Here is a 17,158-nt window from a genome sequence, read left to right as displayed (position 1 = left end):
GGGCAAGGGGTGGAAGACCCCCTGACCTGGGCACAGGATGGAAACTAGCTAGGGGGAAGGGTTAGCTTAGCTCGACCGGCTCCATGGGGCAGGGGCAAGTCCTCATGGGGCCCGTGGAATGGATTAGTTAGAGGGATTGTGGCCAGATTTAAGTGGGGAAATGTTTTTAGGATTTGGAGACAGTGACAGACTTTGGATGTGTAGCGGGGACGTAGTTTAGCTACGTAGTGTTAAATGGAACGTGCTATAGTTTAAGGGACGACGTGGGAGCACGAGTTAGTTGGGGGATGTAGTTAGAAGGGTGGCAGAGTTCAGCGGTAAGTGTGTTGAAGAGTTGGTGAGTTGAGTGGAAACATGTGCTTGGTGAGTGAGTGAGGCCAGCGGGTCTGTGTGAGTGGAGCGAATGGGGAATGCATGGTGCGATGAGTTATTGGGGGGAGGAGTGACTCCCGCCCAAGGGACCCTGGGGTCAGTGTAAAGTGAGTTAGCTGGGTTAGTCAAATTGAAAAATGGAAGTTGTTTTGCTGTTGGTGGGAGTGTAGGCTCAAAACCCATTTGGAGGGGTGAAGGAGCCCTGTTGACGGGCTGGGAGCGTGGCTGCGAAAGGTGAGTATCGCTGAGTGGGTACCCCGGGCACCAGGCTAGTCGGCCGTAGTAGGCGAAGGGCCCATTGGGGGCCGGGATAGCGTAGTGGGCACGGGTGCGCCCGCTTGGTGCCGGGGCCCGGGGCGCCGTTAGCCGCGTGGGCAGTGTTGTGGGCACGGGTGACCCTCGGAAAGGGGCCCGGGAAGCCAGCCTGCCACGTGTGCGTTTCAGGAGAGGTGCCAAGGGGGGCACTCCCCGGTGTTTAGGGAGCTGGTAGGCTCGGAGGCAGTGTAGTGCCCGGGGGTGCCATCGTCGGGGAATTGGCAGAGGGTCGTGCCTGCCAAGGGGAGCCACGCGTCCCAGCCATGAGACCGTGTGAGGGCACGGAAAGAAAATTGGGGGGCGAGGCCCGAAATTGTGAGGACACCAACACAGGCGACAGGAATCTGGGTTGTTAGAACCAATAGTTTAAGCGCGAGGCGCTTGTTGAAAGCCCCGGGGTAGTTTAAAGGTAAATGGTTAGGGTAGATTAGGAAGTGTACCCCTCTGCACCATCCATCCCCTCGCTCTCGTTGTGGGCCGCTGGACCCACTTTGTGTTATAGATCGCTGAAGTCTGGGGAGGCCATCTTGAGGCTTCGTTGGGCATCGACACAGGACGCCAGCTCTCCCTTATTCCCCTCCGGGAAGGGAACGTAGGGGTTGGGAGTAGGCTAGGTGACAGGATAGGTCAGCCGAACAAGGACAGTAAAGGGGGTTAGGGGACGAATTATAGTGGGGAAGTAAACATAAAAACAACAAAAAAATAAGTTGGGGCTAAATTGGGTTTGACAAATTAAGGGAGTGGGTAGGTACAGTGACAGGCAAAGGCGATAGGTGGGAGGGAGACGGAGGGTAGGTCCGAGCCCGCCTTCCGAGTGGCCAGCACCACCGCACTCCCTCCACCAACCTCCACTGCAAGGCAAAGGCCGGCCCACTTCATCGGCAGCTGTGTTTTGCTGCAAGGCCTGTGCCGGCTGGATCGTCTGCAGCTGCTGTGCTTCAAGGCCTGTGCCGGCCAGTTCGTCTGCCGGCATTGTTTGCCTGCTGCCTTTGCCATGCCATGCCCACTGCCCTGTTCACCAGGCGCGTTCAATTTTTGCTTTGCCCCCACCTGTTCATTTCCATGTGCGCCAGGATCGAAGCAACAGTTTGCAAGCTGCAAGAACTGCCCTGTTGGCAGAGACAACACGGGCCTGCAGTGGCGGCCCGTGCACCGTGTTTGCATTCATCCATCCATCCATCCATCCATTGTGTTCATTGCGTGTGCCACTTGAGCTGGCACGGAGACTGCGTTTGTGCAGCCAATGCACCGTTGTGGTTCACTTGGTTCATTTTCAAAAGGGAAGGCCTTGGACTGCGTGTGAGCAGCCGGCCACGTTCCCTGTCACCTGCATTGCATGAGCCAGAGACTGCATGCGAGCAGCCTGGCTCCCTGCCATTGCTTGAGCCAGAGACTGCATGCGAGCAGCCTGGCTCCCTGCGAACTGCTTTCTTTTTTCAGAGTCCATTGATCCTGGGCCATGGTTTAGTGTAAAATTTGTAAGTTAAGGTTAAGATGTACTGTACATATGAGTGCGCCCCCGGCATGTCTGTCTTAGCGCCGGAAATTTTATTTAAGTCGTCCGTGTGAGTGGGTTTGTTTAGTTAGTTACTCAGCCCTCAGGTTATTTATTTTGGGGACACGAATACCATGAATGTTGCACTCAGGGATCTGAAGGTAAAACGTACTAGGGGAGAACTACACATGATGGCACACGAAAATTTGACGACTCGGGACGAGTCTGTAAAAAGGGGAGGGGGTAGTGTTGTGGTTGAGGAAATTCGCAAACCACCATTCAGGTCCCGTAGGTGAGATATCTCTGTAAGTACATGTGTAGTTAGCCCCAAACCCGTTGTTTAGAGGGAATAAATGTGATTCATTCGGGCTGCGACCCTTTAAGATAGCCGTTTTTCTGTTCTATCTTTATTTTGAACCAACCACGTCTCAACCGCCATCACACAACAACCACCAACCGCAACGCCGCTTCACAACAACAACAACGCCAACAGCCACGACCTTTACCTTCACAACTCGCTCTCGCAACCATCGCATCACCGCCATTCCAAGCGTCACCGTGGCCAGGGACCGCCACTTTAGACCCTCCACCACCTTCGCCTCTCCTTCTGCGGCCATTCCCGCACCACTTGTGGGCGCCGAGCGTCGGGCTGTCCTGGCCTCGTACAGGGCGCGCGCTGAGCCGCGGGTACAAAGAGCGGCCTTTCCGAGGGGAAGTCGGATCAGGAATGATACACGCCCACTTCCGATCCATCCAATCATTAAACGCGGGGCGATTTGGCTCCGCCTCCAGGCGTGTCGGAGTAGAATCGATATATGCAAATTCGAGGATCAGTGGAGGTTCACACCCACTTTTCCTCCGTCCAATGGGCGAGCGTGGCTCTGCCCCCGAGCTCATCCTGATCCGGAAATTTGCATATGGATTCTCCTGCCGTACTATAAAGCGCCGAGCGCGGGGCGAATTCAGTCAGTTTCTGTTTTGGGCTCGGGCGAGTTGGAGAGGTGTGGCGGCGGCGAAGTGTGGCAGCCGCAGAGTGTGGCAGCAGCAGTCAAGACGGGTCTGGAGGAGAGTCGGTCTGTCGGGGTTCGGAGTCTGTCGGGGAGCTGCAGAGAGGGGAAGCCGGGAACGCGGTCGAGGTCGCAGTGGAGTGGCTCGTCGCAGGACCCAAGCAAGCCAGCTATCCTCTTTCCCCCAGAGCATCAACAACCCCCCGGTTTCCCCCCGCGCTGAGATAGTGCGAAAAGGGGGGCCCCGTTCCCACTCCATTCCAAGCAGTGCCAACGAAACCCGCGGAGGAGTGCGGAGTCGGGGCACCGCCGCCATTTTGCGGCTCATCACAAGACGGGTAGGCTCCACGCGGTCTCGGCCCACAGGCCCGTCTGCCCCCTTGTCGTTGAGGGTGGCCCTTTTCTTTTGATTTTGAGTATATGTGTTGTCGGCGCCGTCTGTCAAGTAAAACTGTGTAAGTGTTGCCGTGTGCTCGCGTAGTCAGTAGTCGATCTGCATTGTTGTGTTCCTTTTGTTGAATTTGCTTTTGGTGCATAATTGTTGTAATTGTATATGTGTGCTTTCCGTTTGCCGCGGAATAAATGTGCCTTATGTTGAACTGGTTTTCCCGTTTCACTTCGTCTTTTCTTTAATTGAATCTCCATCTTACTTCACGTAAAGGGTTGGTAGTGGGCTAAATACGCCCGATAATTAATCGAACCGTCGAGGTCGACGATATAACACCGCTTGGTTATCCCGATAGTACGGAACGGGTCGCTTCAGTGGCCCGTGTCCAGGGTCGACCTGCGGCGAGGTGCGATCGCCCGGTCTACCCTCCGTGTGGGTACTTAGGTAGGTCGAATTTGGCGAACAACCCTATCCCACGCGGAGGGCCGGTTGGCACGAACGTGGTGAGGCCGAAAGGCCCACCCGTGACTAGTTTCCGGCGTTAGTCCGAGAGGGTCACGACGGAATTGTCCGTCCGGTGGGCAACGTGCCGCGATTCGAGTTACGTGGCCGCTCGCACGCTGGCGGGAGCGAATTCGCAACACTGATGTCAGGAGTGGGATACAAACTCATCCCCCTCCGAGCGGCACTGGTATCGGAGAACGGGAAAACGGGCTCTCCTGTCTCCAGCTAAATTCACGGGAATCGGTCCAGGGGTGAGAGGAGCGACCCCCGATTCCCTCCAAATTACGAGCGAGCTAAATTAACCCCTTACAAGAAATAAGATGGCGTCTCAAGGCGAGCGGGTGCCGGGTGGATTCGGTATGTGTAATAGTAATGTCGAATCCATGGCTCAGGACGAGATCACCGTGCAAGAGAAACCCGTACATCCATATATACATTAAAAAACAGATATATATATATATATACATATATACATATATATATATATATACATATATACATATATACATATATATATACATATATACATATATACATATATATATACATATATATATATATATATATATATATATATATACATATATATATATACATACATATATACATATATACATATATACATATATACATATATACATATATACATATATACATATATACATATATACATATATACATATATATATATATATATATATATACATATACATAAATATGTCATGTGTTCAGGAACGTCAGGATACATGTAGAGAACTTCCTTTAATTCCTGATCCAAAGCTTTTCACGTCATTAGAAATACCAATGAGCGAACGGCGCTGTACTCGGTGAGTGTTCGGTGTGATGAGGTAAATCGAGCTCCGTACGTACATACCTCACCGTGACCGCGTCACTTCCTGACGCAAATATGCGGAAACGCACAATTATCGACGTCACGTCCAATAAGTGACTTTTTCTCAAAACACACGTCGATCCTTCAGAGGGGGAATCCCCGCGCCGAGAGCCGGTAGTGTCCTGCGGAGCCGGTGTCGCCGAGTCCCGTCAACCTGCCTGGCTGTCCGTCATGGCACCGAATAACGCCAAACTTGTCGTCACTTTGCCCGAGAAGGACGTGAACGAGGAAACTCGGAAAAAACTCGAAACGTACTTTTCCTTGAGACGAAAGTCCGGCGGAGGCGATTGCGTCGTCACTTTCCGCAACGACCACAGTTTCCGCGTACATTTTAAACGAGAAGTCGGTGAGTTTCTCTTTATTATAAATATATAACTTCATTGTAACTGTGATTACAAAGCAGGAATGCAGGTGCGAAGAAACTTGTTTCATTGTGACGTGAGAAACTTGTCATTGTTACACACGATGCGGTAATGGTGTGAACCGTTTGTCCGTTTTTACAACACACCAACAGGGTCCGGGTACCCGACGTTCCTTGGTGCTCTTCTTATCCTGTCGGCATTTTGAAGAAATCAAAAAATAATTTTTTTTATATTTATATATATATTTTTTGTGGGAGCCGAGAACACTTCCCTACAACCATTAAATAATGGGGTTGGGGATCATTTAATATTATCTTTCACGTCGCTACAAATGCTAAGGTACTGTCGAAGGATTTGAAAATAAATGTATAATAATAAAAACTTGGGTGGGGGGGGGGGGCAAAACCGCTCCCCAGCACTCACTCTCAAGATCTCTTCAGCCATCTCTGAGAAAAATGGCTACATGCATACATCGTCCACATCGTACATACACACGCACGTATGCACTGATAGAGGTGGATAGTTTGAGATCTTTGAGAGATAGTAGCCAACAACAGCAAGACACACACACACACACACACACACACACACACACACACACACACACACACACACACACACACACACACACACACACACACACACACACACACACACACACACACACTTCCCTTATGGTATCGATCGGTGGAGGTCATTAATTGAAAATAGACAAATGTACAGTATCAATATATAAATATATATATGTATATACATATATTCTTTATAAGAACAAGGACAAATGTGTCCACAAGCAGCGTCCTAAAGATTGTCGGCTAAAATTAAAAAAAACAATAACAACAACAACAACAACTTCCGATATTTCGTCACCTGCCTTGATTAAGCCAATAGCGAAACGTGTCATAATGTCTACGTATTTACGAAATAAATAATGTATTTTCGAAATTTCAATACGATAAATGGAATAATCTTTAAATAGTAACGTGAACTTTTCGAAACTTTAAAGCAAATGTCCGAATATATTTAAAAGTTCATGATAGACGCTCTCAAAAGGCACCGTCGATGTGAGGATGTGTACATGTGCTCAGAATTTAAGAAGATCCGGATCTTGTACATACAAGAACCGAGTCCGAGAGATTAAGGTTTTGTCTTCACAAGAAGAAGAAGAAGAAGAAGAAGAAGAAGAAGAACGACGAGCTCCCTATGAGCAGCGTTCGCTACGCGAGACGCTGCTAAAAATTGTTAAACTTGATGGTATGAGATTCATCTATCTATAATTGCGAAAAGGTAAAATACGTTTGCGCAAATTGAATAATTGGCCATTAAAACCTAAATTGCGAATCATCGTAACTGTGATATGCGAACTTCCGGGCCACGCACGTATGGGCACGCGAGAGCGAAGAAACAACCTGTGTGGTTGTTGTTTCTTGCTCGTGGTTGGAATATTTATTTATTCTTTTTTATTTTATTTTTTTATTTTATGGGCACATACTAGTCCATCTATAATTCCAGCAGTGTGTGTGTGTGTGTGTGTGTGTGTGTGTGTGTGTGTGTGTGTGTATGTGTGTGTGTGTGTGTGTGTGTGTGTGTGTGTGTGTGTGTGTGTGTGTGTGTGTGTGTGTGTGTGTGTGTGTGTGTGTGTGTGTGTGTGTGTGTGTGTGTGTGTGTGTGTGTGTGTGTGTGTGTCTGTGACTGCTGTTTCTCGACAACCACTGGTCCGATCTAATTGAAACTTGCCAGATATATTGCTGGGGACCTGAGGATGTGCCTTTTCAAGGTTTGATATTAATCGGCCAAGTGCTTCCCAAGTTATGGCCATTTATTTACCAAACCAATGACAAGACACGTTGTTGCATGGGCGTGGCCAATGGGGAAGGGAAGCTCAGCCGCGTTCCCCATTATGGGTTACAACGTACGGGCTTCCGGAGAGTGATGACTTCGTGTATTCTAATAATTTCTCGATTTCTTATGCGCATTTATAGAAAAACACAATGCCCCAAGTTATGATCGTTTTCATATTAGACGGTGCATAAATTTAGGTAACATCAGAGTGCTGGTATGCTCCGAACCAGGAAGTAAATTTTTTTCTCTCTTCTCTTCTCTGTTTTTCCTTGCCACGACATTGCGAAAAGGTAAAATACATTGGCGCTAATTGAATTATTGGGTATTAAAACTAAATTGCGAATAATCGTAACTGCAATTAATATGCGAACTTCCGGGTCACGCACGTGCGGGCATGCAAGAGCGAAGAAACGGCCTGTGTGGTTGTTGTTTGTTGCTCGCGGTTTGAATATTCATTTGTTAATTAATTAATTTTTTTTTTTTTTTTTTACGGGCACGTACTCATCTATCTATAATTCCAGCAATGTGTGTGTGTGTGTGTGTGTGTGTGTGTGTGTGTGTGTGTGTGTGTGTGTGTGTGTGTGTGTGTGTGTGTGTGTGTGTGTGTGTCTGTGACTGCTGTTTCTCGACAACCACTGGTCCGATCTAATTGAAACTTGCCAGATATATTGCTGGGGACCTGAGGATGTGCCTTTTCAAGGTTTGATATTAATCGGCCAAGTGCTTCCCAAGTTATGGCCATTTATTTACCAAACCAATGACAAGACACGTTGTTGCATGGGCGTGGCCAATGGGGAAGGGAAGCTCAGCCGCGTTCCCCATTACGGGTTACAACGTACGGGCTTCCGGAGAGTGATGACTTCGTGTATTCTAATAATTTCTCGATTTCTTATGCGCATTTATAGAAAAACACAATGCCCCAAGTTATGATCGTTTTCATATTAGACGGTGCATAAATTTAGGTAACATCAGAGTGCTGGTATGCTCCGAACCAGGAAGTAAATTTTTCTCTCTCTTCTCTTCTCTGTTTTTCCTTGCCACGACATTGCGAAAAGGTAAAATACATTGGCGCTAATTGAATTATTGGGTATTAAAACTAAATTGCGAATAATCGTAACTGCAATTAATATGCGAACTTCCGGGTCACGCACGTGCGGGCATGCAAGAGCGAAGAAACGGCCTGTGTGGTTGTTGTTTGTTGCTCGCGGTTTGAATATTCATTTGTTAATTAATTAAATTTTTTTTTTTTTTTTACGGGCACGTACTCATCTATCTATAATTCCAGCAATGTGTGTGTGTGTGTGTGTGTGTGTGTGTGTGTGTGTGTGTGTGTGTGTGTGTGTGTGTGTGTGTGTCTGTGACTGCTGTTTCTCGACAACCACTGGTCCGATCTAATTGAAACTTGCCAGATATATTGCTGGGGACCTGAGGATGTGCCTTTTCAAGGTTTGATATTAATCGGCCAAGTGCTTCCCAAGTTATGGCCATTTATTTACCAAACCAATGACAAGACACGTTGTTGCATGGGCGTGGCCAATGGGGAAGGGAAGCTCAGCCGCGTTCCCCATTACGGGTTACAACGTACGGGCTTCCGGAGAGTGATGACTTCGTGTATTCTAATAATTTCTCGATTTCTTATGCGCATTTATAGAAAAACACAATGCCCCAAGTTATGATCGTTTTCATATTAGACGGTGCATAAATTTAGGTAACATCAGAGTGCTGGTGTGCTCCGAACCAGGAAGTAAATTTTTTTCTCTCTTCTCTTCTCTTTGTTTTTCCTTGCCACGACATTGCGAAAAGGTAAAATACATTGGCGCTAATTGAATTATTGGGTATTAAAACTAAATTGCGAATAATCGTAACTGCAATTAATATGCGAACTTCCGGGTCACGCACGTGCGGGCACGCAAGAGCGAAGAAACGGCCTGTGTGGTTGTTGTTTGTTGCTCGCGGTTTGAATATTCATTTGTTAATTGATTAAATTTTTTTTTTTTTTACGGGCACGTACTCGTCTATCTATAATTCCAGCAATGTGTGTGTGTGTGTGTGTGTGTGTGTGTGTGTGTGTGTGTGTGTGTGTGTGTGTGTGTGTGTGTGTGTGTGTGTGTGTGTGTGTGTCTGTGACCACTGTTTCTCGACAACCACTGGTCCGATCTAATTGAAACTTGCCAGATATATTGCTGGGGACCTGAGGATGTACCTTTTCAAGGTTTGATATTAATCGGACAAGTGCTTCCCAAGTTATGGCCATTTGTTTACCAAACCAATGACAAGACACGTTGTTACGTGGGCGTGGCCGATGGGGAAGGGAAGCTCAGCCGCGTTCGCCATTACAGGTTACAACGTACGGACTTCTGGATAATGATGACTTCGTGTATTCTAATAATTTCTCGATTTCTTATGCGCATTTATAGATAAACACAATGCCCCAAGTTATGATCGTTTTCATATTAGACGGTGCATAAATTTCGGTAACATCAGAGTGCTGGTGTGCTCCGAACCAGGAAGTAAATTTTTTTTCTCTCTCTTCTCTTTTTGTTTTTCCTTGCCACGACATTGCGATAAGGTAAAATACGCTGGCGCTAATTGAATAATTGGGTGTTAAAACTAAATTGCAAATAATTGTAACTGCGAATTATATGCGAACTTCCGGGCCATGCACGTATGTGCACGCGAGAGCGAAGAAACGGCCTGTGTGGTTGTTGTTTGTTGCTCGCGGTTTGAATATTTATTTATTAATATATATATATTTATATATATATATATATATATATATATATATATATATATATATATATATATATATATATTGTTGCGGATTCGCGCCCGCCGGCGTGCGACGGCCACGTAACTCGAATCGCGGCACGTCGCCCACCGGACGGACAATCCAGTCGTGACCCTCTCGGACTAACGCCGGGAACCAGTCACGGGTGGACCTTTCGGTCTCACCGCGATCGAGCCAATCAGCCCCCGCGTGGGATAGGGTTGCTCGCCAAATTCGACCTACCTAAGTACCCACGCGGAGGGTAGACCGGGCGATCGCACCTCGCCGCAGATCGACTTCGGACACGGGCCACTTAAGCGACCCGTTCCGTACTATCAGAATAACCGAGCGGTGTTATCGTCGACCTCGACGGTTCGATTAATTATCGGGCGTATTCAGCCCACTACCAACCCTTTACGTGAAGCAAGATGGGGATTCAATGGAGGAAAAGACGAAGCGAAGCGGGAGAACAGTTCAACAATAAAGCACATTTATTCGCGACGAACGGAAAGCACACAAATACAATTCCACCAAATGCACACAAAAAAAGAAAACACAATTCCATTTACACAAAAAGCAAACATAAAAGTGAAAACACAGTGCAGAGCTAATACCGACTACCGAGCACACGGCAACACTTATACAATTCTACTTCACAGACGGCGCCGACAACACATACCCAAAACCAAGGAAAAGAAATCCCCCAAGAATGAGGTAGGCCTGAGGCCGAGACCGGGTCGGGCCTACCCGTCTGGTGATGAGACGCGGAGCGGCGATGGCCCCGCAACCCGCGGGCCTCGTGGACAGTGCCTGGCAGGGGGTGGGAACGGGGCCCCCTTGGTCGCACTATCTCAGCGCGGGGGGAAACAGGAGGGGGTTGCTGATGCTCGGGGTATAGAGGATCTTTATTATCCCTGGTGTGCGTCTCCACCTCGGCCAGGTCGCGCTGCCGGCCTCCCTCGGGCGTGCAGCTCCTGGCACCGACGCGAGCACCCCCTCGTCCGACTCTCTTCAGCTTCTCCAGCCACTGCAGGCTTCGGGCTCCAGTCTTCCACACTCGTCCCCTCCGTTCCGACTCCTTCTCGTTCTCGACTCCTTCTCGTTCTCGTTTGCGACTCTCTTCTGACTGACGAACACCGTCCTTTTATCCCCCCGTAACTTCGCCTTTGACCCCCTCCCTTTGACCTTTCACCTCGCTCCCCATTGGCCCGAGAAAAAGTGGGCGTGAAGGCTTTTGATCCACAAATTTGCATATATCGATCGTTCTGGAGGCGGGGCCAAATCGCCCCTCGCTCACCGATTGGACGGCAAAAAGTGGGCGTGTGTCGTTTTTGATCCGTTTTTGAAGCACAAAATCCGTGATTTTGTACACGCTGTTCGACGCGCGTTCTGCATGAGTCCAACACCGGTACCCACAGCGGGGCAAGAACGGTGGCGATGCTACGGTTGTGAGGTGTGCGTGAAGGTCGTGGCGGTTGTGGTGAAGCGGTGGTTGTGGTCGGTGGTTGATGTTGTGGTTGTGATCATGGCGGTTGGTCCAAAATAAAGATAGTAAAAGAAAAATGGCTATCCTGAAGAGTCGCAGCTCGCATAAATGACATGTATTCCCACTAGACAACGGGTTTGGGCCTAACTACACATGCACTTACCGAGATACCTCACCTAAGGGACCTGAATGGTGGTTTGCGAATCTGGTAACCACAACACTACCCCCTTCCCTTTTTACAGACTCGTCCCGAGTCGTCAAATTTTCGTGTGCCATCATGTGTAGTTTTCCCCTAGTACACTTTACCTACGGATCCCTGAGTGCGACATTCATGGTATTCGTGTCCCCAAAATAAATAACCTGAGGGCTGCGTAACTATCTAAACAAACTCACTCACACGGACGACTTAAATAAAATTGCCGGCGCTAAGACAAACATGCCGGGGGCGCACTCATATTTACAGTACATCTTAACCTTAACTTACAAATTTTACACTAAACCATGGCCCAGGATCATTGAACTCTGCAAAAGAAAAGCAGTTAGCAGGGAGCCAGGCTGCCCGCATGCAGTCTCTGGCTCAAACAATGCAGGTGACAGGGAACGTGGCTGGCTGCTCACACGCAGTCCAAGGCCTTCCCTTTTGAACTGAACTCAGTGAACCACAACGGTTCATGGGCCGCACAAACGTAGTCTCCGTGCCAGCTCAAGTGGCACACGCAATGAGCACAACGAATGGATGCATGAACGGTTTGAACTGAATGCAGTGAACCACAACGGTGCATGGGCTGCACAAACGCAGTCTCCGTGCCAGCTCAAGTGGCACACGCAATGAGCGCAACGAATGGATGCATGAATGGATGGACGCAAAACACGGTGCACGGGCTGCCACTGCAGGCCCGTGTTGTAGCTGCCAACAGGGCAGTTCTCGCAGCTTGCAAACTGTTGCCTTGATCCTGGCGCACATGGAAATGAACAGGGGGGGGGGCAAAGCAAAAATTGAACGGGGCTGGTGAACATGGGCAGTGGGCATGGCATGGCAAAGGTGCAGGCAACACACAGCCCGCAGAAGAAGGCCGCTGCAGGCAAACACAGCCGGCAGATGAACTGGCCGGCACAGGCCTTGAAGTGCCACAGCTGCAGATGATCTGGCCGGCACAGGCCTTGCAGCAACACAACAGCTGCCGATCAAGTTGGCCGGCCTCCGCCTTGAAGCAAAACACGGCCAGCCTATGAACTGGCCGGCACAGGCCTTGCAGCACACAGCTACCGATCAAGTTGGCCGGCCTCCGCCGTTCAGTGGAGGTTGGTGGAGGGAGTGCGGTGGTGCTGGCCACTTGGAAGGCGGGCTCGGACCTACCTACCTGTCTCCCTCCCAACTATCGCCTTTGCCTGTCACTGTACATACCCACTCCCTTAATTTGTCCAAACCCCAATTTAGCCCCCTTAATTTTTTTATTGTTTTTATTTTTACTTCCCCACTATAAATCGTCCCCTAACCCCCTTTATCGTCCTTGTTCGGCTAACCTATTCTGTCACCTAGCCTACTCCCAACCCCTACGTTCCCTTCCCGGAGGGGAATAAGGGAGAGCTAACGTCCTGTGTCGAGGCCCAACGAAGCCTCAGAATGGCCTCCCCAGAGTTCGGCGATCTATAACCAAAGTGGGTCCAGCGGCCCACAACGACAGCGAGGGGATGGATGGTGCGGAGGGGTACACTTCCTAATCTACCCTAACCATTTAACTGTTAAACTACCCCGGGGCTTTCAACAAGCGCCTCTCGCTTAAACTATTGGTTCTAACAACCCAGATTCCCGTCGCCTGTGTTGGTGTCCTCACAATTTCGGGCCTCGCCCCCAATTTTCTCTCCGTGCCCTCACACGGTCTCCTGGCTGGGACACGTGGCTCCCTTTGGCAGGCACGACCCTCTGCCGAATCTCCCGCTATGGCACCCCCGGGCACTACACTGCCTCCGAGCCTACCAGCTCCCTAACACCGGGGAGTGCCCCCATGGCACCTCCCCTGAAACGCACACGTGGCAGGCCGGCCTCCCGGGCCCCTTTCCGAGGGTCACCCGTGCCCACAACACTGCCCACGCGGCTAATGGCGCCCCGGGCCCCCGCACCAAGCAGGCGCACCCGTGCCCACTACTCTATCCCGGCCCCCCATGGGCCCATGGCCTACCGCGGCCGACTAGCCTGGTGCCCGGGGTACCCACTCAGCGATACTCACCTTTCGCAGCCACGCTCCCAAGCCCGTCAACAGGGCTCCTGCACCCCTCCAAATGGGTCTCGAGCCTACTTTCCCACCAACAGCAAAACGACCTCCATTTTTCAATTTGACTAACCCAGCTAACTCACTCTACACTGACCCCGGGGTCCCTTGGGCGGGAGTCACTCCTCCCCCCAATCACTCATCGCACCATGCATTCCCCATTCACTCCACACACACAGACCCGCTGGCCTCACTCACTCACCAAGCACATGCTTCCAATTTACTCAACATGTCTTCACCTCATAACTCACCAACTCTTCAACACACACACCACTGAACTCTACCATTCTTCTAACTACATCCCCTAACTAACTCGTGCTCCCACGTCGTCCCTTAAACTACAGCACGTTCCTTTTAACCTACGTAGCTAAGCTACGTCCCCTCTACACATCCAAAGTCTGTCTCTGTCTCCTAATCTCTTTAATCAATTTCCCCACCTAAATCTGGCTACAATCCCTCTCACTAATCCATTCCACGGACTCCATGAGGACTTACCCCTGCCCCATGAAGTCGGTCTAACTAAGCTAACCCTTCCCCCTAACTAGTTTCCATCCTGTGCCCAGGGTAAGGGGGTCTTTCACCCCTTGCCCAGGAATCCTTTGCACCCGAAAGTGAGGCTTGGCTTTCTTTTTTTTTTTTTTTTTTTCCATGCGCAGCACCTGCGCGGCAACTCGCGCTCTTTGCACCTTGCAACTGCCCGTGACGTCATGTAGCTGCACGTGTTCCTCGTCCCTCCTTGGACGGGACCATCCGGCAGAGATACCCCTCCTGCCGGATTCCAACCACACGTGCAGCCATGACGTCACCGTGCGCATAAAAAAAACACAAGCCCCACGTCTCGAGGGGTTTCCCACGCGAACACATGTGCTTTGCCCGTTGGAGCTGAACACACACGATCGCGTGGAGAACCCGTCCGGTCCAAATCCATTTACCTGCCTAAACTTTGTCCGTCCGCGGGATCGGCAAATCCACCGCGTGCGTTTCCGGACCGGGACTTCACTCTCGCAAGCGAGCACGTGGCGGTCTCGTGCGTTGCACAGCACGAACCGCGTGCTCACTGCTGGGCGAACCCGGCACGGTCCCCGAAACAACTACAGCCGCTACACGGCTTTCTTTCTTTACATGTCGCCGTCGTCGCCTCCATTCCACCCACGCACACCTGCGTGTTACGACGCACACAGTCCACACCATCAAACTCACACCGGGAGACGCGGCTGCGTGCTCCCGCATGCCAACCGACATCTCCCTCTCATACCGCTCTCTCACACACACGGTCTCCCTGGCACACAGCGACCTTGCACACGGCCGTTCACTCACGCGTGCCTCACTACTCACACAAACCATACTACTCACACGTGGTGCTCCATTCACTCGCGCGGGGGCACTCACCCGCGGTGCCTCACCCACACACGCGAGGGCACTCAACCTCTGTGCCTCATCCACACACCGTGCCTCACTCATACACGCGGGGGCACTCACCCGCGGTACCTCACTCATACACACGGCGACACTCACACACGCGGTCTCTTCCACACAACGTCCCTCACTCATACACGCGGGGGCACTCAACCGCGGTGCCTCATCCACACACCGTGCCTCATCCACACACGCGGGGGCACTCACCCGCGGTACCTCACTCATACACACGGCCACACTCACACACGCGGTCTCTTCCACACACGGTGCCTCACCCACACACGCGGGGGCACTAACCCGCGGTGCCTCACTCACACTCCGTGCCTCATCCACACACGGCGTGCTGGGAAGCACGCACTCCGGCACCATCGCCACCACACCACTCACACACGGGGTCGCTTCCACACACGGGGACGCACTCACGCCTTGCACCACACACACAGGGACAACCACACTGGGGATTTGTGTCCCCACAAGGGTCTCCGGGGCCTCTACACCCCCCAAGCTCTCCGTGCACCCGTCCACAGCACCCGTCCCCTCAACCTCGCAAAGCACGACCGAACTCACCTGGTCGTGACTCGCCTCAAGGGGGCATACTCCCTCCCCTCGTTCCTGGAGGAGGCCATCCCGCTGCTCGCACCGGGTCCCTGCACGCTCCGCGAGCTCACCCCCCAATTTTCTCTCCGCTACCTCTGTGTGTGTGTGTGCGTCACTTACCCCGTCTTCCTCGTGTAGTCTCTCCTCTATGGTTCCCTTCCCGGCTACCGTCACTGCCAACTCTTCACCCTTTACCTCCCTTGTCTCAACTATTATTATTTCCTTTGTCGTCACCTCGTGTCTCGTCTCACACGTTTTGGTCTCCCCATTTAATTTTTCCCTTTCGGTCATCGTCACGACCCTCGCCCAACACGTTCCACGAATTATTTTTTCACCCGCCTCCACCGCGGGCCTGTCAGCCGTTGCACCCCCATCCAGCTCGTTTGCTCCCACACGTGGAGTCGCCATTTTTATCTCCCCGGTCACGGCCTTCATGCCCGCCTGCAGGCTTCGGCCCATGTTCTGCGTCTCACCCCGTAGCTCTTTGATTTCCTCCTTCATGTTTGTTTCCATTCCGTTCATTTTTGTATCCATCTTTTCGTTTATTTGTTGTGTATTCGCATCCATCGTCGTTTTCACTTCATTAATTTCGTTTTTCATTTCATTTGTGTTTGCATCCATTTTTTCGTTCATTGCCGCCAGCATGGCGCATAGCTGGGCCATGTTGGATGCACTCAGCTGAGCCGTTTCGGCAAGGGTTGGGGAAGGGTCTTGGTGGAGAGGGGGGGGGGAGGTGTCATACACCGCGGCCGCTGCCGCACCCACCTCGGGCCCTGGGTTCAGTTGGGCGAGTCCGTGTTCCTGCACAATCAACATTTCCTGCTCGGGGATTCCATCCTGGACCATGGACTCTACATTATTACACATATACATTTCTAATACCCCCGGCTCCCGCTCGCCTTGAGACGCCATCTTGCTTCTCGTGAAGGGTTAATTTGCTCGCTCGTAATTTGGAGGGAATCGGGGGTCGCTTCTCTCACCCCTGGACCGATTCCCGTAAATTTAGCCGGAGACAGGAGAGCCCGTTTTCCTGTTCTCCGATACCAGTGCCGCGAGGAGGGCGATGAATTTGTATCGCACGACCTGACACCAGTGTTGCCGCGAGGAGGGCGATGAATTTGTATCCCACTCCTGACACCAGTGTTGCGGTCTCCGCGCCCGCCGGCGTGCTGACGGCCACGTAACTCGAATCGCGGCACGTCGCCCACCGGACGGACAATCCAGTCGTGACCCTCTCGGACTAACGCCGGGAACCAGTCACGGGTGGACCTTTCGGTCTCACCGCGATCGAGCCAATCAGCCCCCGCGTGGGATAGGGTTGCTCGCCAAATTCGAACTACCTAAGTACCCACGCGGAGGGTAGACCGGGCGATCGCACCTCGCCGCAGGTCGACTTCGGACACGGGCCACTTAAGCGACCCGTTCCGTACTATCAGAATAACCGA

The 17,158-nt window shown here is 51.1% G+C and overlaps 1 protein-coding gene across 4 annotated transcripts in view; it reads left to right on the top strand.

Annotated features, from left to right (window-relative positions):
• The first annotated feature begins 5,024 nt into the window (after window positions 1-5,024).
• The window catches only part of LOC147029818 (protein mono-ADP-ribosyltransferase PARP14-like), a 171,760-nt gene continuing 159,626 nt past the window's right edge, over window positions 5,025-17,158 (top strand). For all 4 annotated transcript variants that reach the window (XM_085873173.1, XM_085873171.1, XM_085873175.1 and 1 more), the window contains exon 1: window positions 5,025-5,319. In XM_085873173.1, coding sequence (XP_085729299.1) covers window positions 5,145-5,319 — 175 coding nt within the window. In that variant the 5' untranslated portion in view covers window positions 5,025-5,144. The remainder of the gene's footprint in view (window positions 5,320-17,158) is intronic.

The sequence above is a fragment of the Eptatretus burgeri genome, chromosome 3 (assembly GCF_056783735.1).
Source record: "Eptatretus burgeri isolate ZD-2024b chromosome 3, Ebu_testis_v1, whole genome shotgun sequence".
Lineage (NCBI taxonomy): Eukaryota > Metazoa > Chordata > Myxini > Myxiniformes > Myxinidae > Eptatretus > Eptatretus burgeri.
This window is presented reverse-complemented; position numbering and strand designations above follow the sequence as displayed.